Below are 5,269 nucleotides of genomic sequence, written 5' to 3' on the forward strand. Positions count from 1 at the left end.
AGATTTCAAATCCAAATATGGCTTGTTGTAAGAGACGTACACGAGGAGTATTTTGTAGGTTAATTGATCTCAAACTTTTTCCTCCCCTCTCCTCTTCGCTTTCTTTATCTATATTGAGTCAGATGAAGAGACTTCGAGGCAAGATTAAATACCGAAACATTATCAAACGTTTCTATGTCTTATCTCGAGCCCATTCACCAAACTACAGTGAAAGTAAGTTGGGTCTCAAGGGTGTTTTCAGAATTCTTGAACCTTATAAAGGCAAAAGAGAAAAAAAAATACACCCATATAAACTTGATTAAGAATCTCCCTTTGTAGCTTCTGAAAAAAAAAATCACAATGAAAGTCAAAACGTTTCAAATTAGATGTTTTACGTCATACGTTTTCTGTAATAAGGTCAGTATTTTATTGTGAGCGCGTCCTTCATCATCTCTGCTTGGCGTCACTCTGGTACAACACCGGCAATGTTTGTAAACACCATGCGCCGTTAGCTACTGTGTTGTCAACATGGAATGACGCACGAGAAGTGTGTGTGTGTATGTGTGTGTTAGTCTATTCAGGAATATGCTATAGAGCTTCCAATCCAACGTGAGCGCATCACTTCCTCGTGTCTCGCCGGCCGGAGAGGGCGCCGTGTGAGCCATCTGGGACAAGATGAGAGGTGAGTGGCACCGCTCAGGGATGGAAGTAATGGTAGGGATATGTAGTAATCAGATCACTCATATTTCTTTAATTTTCGTCATACCTAATGTACGAGTATACTGTACCACACCATTCTTCCCTTCCTTGTGAGATATTCCTGTGTCCTGTTTTATACTGGATTTTTACAATCATTCATAATTTCAATTTCATTGTATTCTAACAATAATTTCAATTTCCCTTGTTTTTCTTCCCTTTAATCTTTTCATCGGCACATCATCATCATCATCATCATTATCATCATCATCTCCAAACTTGCATTACTTTCAAGTTCCTCTCTCTCTCTCTCTCTCTCTCTCTCTCTCTCTCTCTCTCTCTCTCTCTCTCTCTCCCCAACATTCTACTTCGTTCGACCCTTTCCCCCCAACTCTCTTCTCTCACATTACAGTTTCCTGAAGGCACTCGTTGGACGCACTGTGACGTAAGCAGCTCCTGTATGTAAACACTTTGATTTCCCCTCGGCTATAACGTCACCACGCCGCCAGTGACGTCACCACAGGTGGGCGGAGTCTGAAGCCTGAATGCCACTCCCACCTCCTGAGAGGGAACGTCTCCTTCAAGCCTTACATCCATCTCTCTCTCTCTCTCTCTCTCTCTCTCTCTCTCTCTCTCTCTCTAAGCAAGGTGAGGAGGGGAGGGATTACTGCATAAGAGTTGGTTTAAAAACGTAAAACACATGAGAGAGAGAGAGAGAGAGAGAGAGAGAGAGAGAGAGAGGTTTGAGAGGGCTGTAGTAAAAGTAATAAGCTGTCACCAATATGAATGATGTAATATGAAGAGTAATGAGTGAATGTGTTTTAGGCGAAGTACAAAAGTGGGATGGAAGAGCTGTAATATTTGTCGTTGCCTTTGTGTGTGTGGAACAGGACCAAAAATGGAAAGGCCAAGGTATGTGAAGAGGAAAAGAGAAGAACAGGTAGCGAAGGCCAAACTAATCGTACTGTATGTAGTGTGCAAGTAGGAAAGCTAAAGGGACTTGAATGTGCGTGTATGGTAAGAGAGTCGTAAAGAAAGACCAGAGTGTGAATTATATGAATAGAAATGTGATTATCCGCCCTTGTATGATATGAGGGACTTACCTAATCATGACATTGTGAGAAGTCAGTCCTGGATCAGTGAGACGAGGGGGCAAAACTTCCCCTCACAATCATTCTAGTTCCTTCGTTTGGATAGAAAAAACGAAACCTTCACTTAAAATTGCCATCTTAAAATAGTCATCGCTGGAAAGTTAATTGTTCAGTAGAAAACGGGATATATTTAGAATAGAAGAGAACTATTTCTGGGATAACACTAGTAAACCTAATATAGGTTTACCTTGGGATTGGGGACTGGGACTAATGCTAATTGATAGCTGCTTTCTGTCTACAGATTTCTCAGATCGGTTGCCGTTTCGAGTTTAGGTTAAAAAAGTGAAATTATTAATCCCCAAGGAAATGACAAAAGCGGCCACGAATCAGACACAGTACAACAGACACAAGCAGGTAGAACCACACAGGGACAGACAGACAAACAGATCGACTGACGCAAGGTCTCCTCACCGCTACTCGCTGGTTAAAGGAAGAGAGCAGTGCTGACGTAAAGTGTGACGTCATAAGCGCTCTCTCTCTCTCTCTCTCTCTCTCTCTCTCTCTCTCTCTCTCTCTCTCTCTCTCTCTCTCTCTCTCTCTCTCTCTCTCTCTCTCTCTCTCTCTCTCTCTCTCTCTCTCTCTCTCTCTCTCTCATTTCATTATCTAGTTCTCTCTGTTGGGATAACATAAGAACACACGTGATAACGTGCACAATAAATAAATAAATAAATAAATAAAACTCTACAACTGCCATATCGATAACCAATTCACTATTGTTACTATTACTATTATCATCTTTATCATTATAATGATAATTATTATTATGATAATAATAATTATTATTATTGTTATCATTACTATTATTATTATTATTATTATTATCGTTAACATCATGCATAAAAAAATTATAACAATAATTCTATTAGGTTGAAGACAACAGGGCTTCACATACAAGGAAGAAGTAAGAAAGCAGCATCGTGAGATCATAACAACACCAATCCGAATCAAGACATGGGTATAAAAATTACGCAAATATACATATAAATATTTGAACACACACACACGAGAGAGAAAAGAGAGAGAGAGAGAGAGAGAGAGAGAGAGAGAGAGAGAGAGAGAGAGGAGGGGGAAGAGAAAGAAATACAAGCTAGCAGACACGGTGAAAAGGGTATTATAAGTTAGAGGTCACAGAGGTTGAAAGAAGTGGAAGATCAATCAAGTATAGGTCACTGGGAACAAGACTCACCTCAGGTCAAGGTCAGGGAGGCACGGGCGCGGGATGGCCACAGTTGCGGGTAGGAAGACGTCGTCGTCCCCAAGAAGAGCCCAACGGGAGCCCACTCTGGAGCCAAGCACGGAATCCCCACTACTACTGGCGGTGGACACGAGGGAGTCACTGCGGCCCCAATGCGCATCAAGCCCACCCTCCGTGAAGTAGATGGAGGTCATGTTGAGAGAGCATAAGACTTCCTTCGTCACCTACGAGGCTACTGAGGGCCTGCAGACATCACCATACACACCCAGGCACTCATGGTCCCTAAGACTGTCACGTGGCACGATGTGTAATAACAGCACAAATGTATCTGACGGCGTCATTCACCCCGTGTCTCTTGTTTCCGTCGAGTTACTAAGTAATTTTTTTTGTCGTCCCCAATATCATCAAACTCATTTCTTGCGCTTCCTTCTTCCACCCACTGGAGATCATCTCTGCCTCCGCCGCCACTGGGACCTTGTCTTACACGTTCTAATGTTGCTCCATTCCCTTCTAAGGCGCCCCTGACCACTGAAGGGAGACGGGACAGGAGGAGAAGAAGGGGAAAGAACTGGAGAAGTTTCCCAGCCACATGCTCCAGCTCACACTGGGCACGCGCCACTGCCCACCTCCTTATATACATTCTTAAGAGTCTGCGGTGCCGATTAGTAATTAACCTAGGTATTAAAACATTCATTATTTGAATTGTTGATGAAAATGTTCACTTTTAGATACAAAATTTAGCAAATCAAAGCGTTTTTGTTGTTTGCAACAATGCTTCCCACTGAATATTGTGAGAAGGCGATAAAATAAAAAAGAGAGAGTGAGAGAGGGGAATGAACCATGCTGTGTGCGTGCGTGCGTACGTGTGTGTGTGTGTGTGTGTGTGTGTGTGTGTGTGTGTGTGTGTGTGTGTGTGTGTTATATCTATTTAACTATTTACATATATATTTGTCTAGCTAGCCATTAATTATCTATCTACGTATCTAGCTAGGTAATTCGAGAGAGAGAGAGAGAGAGAGAGAGAGAGAGAGAGAGAGAGAGAGAGAGAGAGAGAGAGAAGAAGAAGAAGAAGAAGAAGAAGAAGAAGAAGAGCGGTGCAGGGGGCAACGGAAGGGTAAGTGTGGATTTGAATGCGCTCAAACCACCAATCTCAGGGCAAATATTCTCTCTCTCTCTCTTTCACACACACACACACACACACACACACACACACACACACACACACACACACATCGCCACCACCATCACCATCTTCATCATCATCACCGTCATCATCGTCACCGTCATCATCATCATTATCATCATCATCATCGTCATCATCCATGTTCAAGCCTTGGTGCGGGTGTCGCTGCGGGCGTGACTCCACCAACAGTTGAACAAGGGACGGCTTTCCAGGCGTCGGGCAAGGGGCGGCAGGAGGCAAAGTAGCCGTCTCTGCCACGCTCGCCAGCGGTGTACAGCTGCGTGCTAAGGAAAAAAAATGAAGAAGGAATAGCACTCAAGTCTGGCGGTCAGCTGATGGGGTCCAGGTGGCGGGTGAGTGACTGTTTCTCACAATACTTCGTTATGATCTTCTCGCCATTAACAGTTGGTAACACTACGTCGCTCATGGAGATGTGATGCGTCTCTATATGGACGTGAGGCGCGTAAGACGGTGTAGGGACGAGGAGAAGGGCGTGGAGGCGAGGCAACACATGTTGTGGGAGTGGACGAAATACTGTGGGAAGGAGTGGGCGGGCGGTAGCGCGTGCCGCCCCTGATCAACAAGTGAGCACCTGGCCAACCCTCACTCCCTCCTCACCCTCCCTACCGCGCCCCTCACCACACCTGCAGCAGCCCTCCCGCCTGCCCACCCACCCACCGCTTTACCTGTCCCACCTTGGCAGCTGCTTCTACTCCCCACCAAATAAGTTGAGACGCTGGAAGAGTAAGAAGAGGAGAAGGAAAATGCGGAAAAAGTTGGGACATGAGGAGGAGGACATGAAAAGAATGTGTAGCGTACGAACATGGGGTGGGGACAAGGATATTGAAACGGAGGTACTCGTGAGATTCTCAAAAGACAATGTAAGGAATATTTAAATGAAGAGGGAAAACAGTATGACACAAAAAACAAGGCGAGGACGCTTTATGAGAAGGCATTCAAAGAGAATAGGAACACCTCGATAAGAAGACTCGTTCTTTGGGGGAGGTAAGAAGACTGCAAAGAGGGCAATTCATTAGAGCTAAGCAAACTTTTTGAGAGTGAGTG

The 5,269-nt window shown here is 44.4% G+C and overlaps 1 protein-coding gene across 1 annotated transcript in view; it reads right to left on the reverse strand.

Moving 5' to 3' along the window:
* The window catches only part of LOC123514721 (kinase suppressor of Ras 2-like), a 26,332-nt gene extending 22,706 nt beyond the window's left edge, over nucleotides 1–3,626 (reverse strand). Inside the window, exon 1 of the mRNA XM_045272791.1 lies at nucleotides 3,013–3,626. Within this exon, the coding sequence (XP_045128726.1) occupies nucleotides 3,013–3,215 (203 nt within the window). The 5' untranslated portion in view covers nucleotides 3,216–3,626. The remainder of the gene's footprint in view (nucleotides 1–3,012) is intronic.
* Nucleotides 3,627–5,269: the final 1,643 nt, after the last annotated feature.

The sequence above is a fragment of the Portunus trituberculatus genome, chromosome 38 (assembly GCF_017591435.1).
Source record: "Portunus trituberculatus isolate SZX2019 chromosome 38, ASM1759143v1, whole genome shotgun sequence".
Classification (NCBI taxonomy): Eukaryota; Metazoa; Arthropoda; class Malacostraca; order Decapoda; family Portunidae; genus Portunus; species Portunus trituberculatus.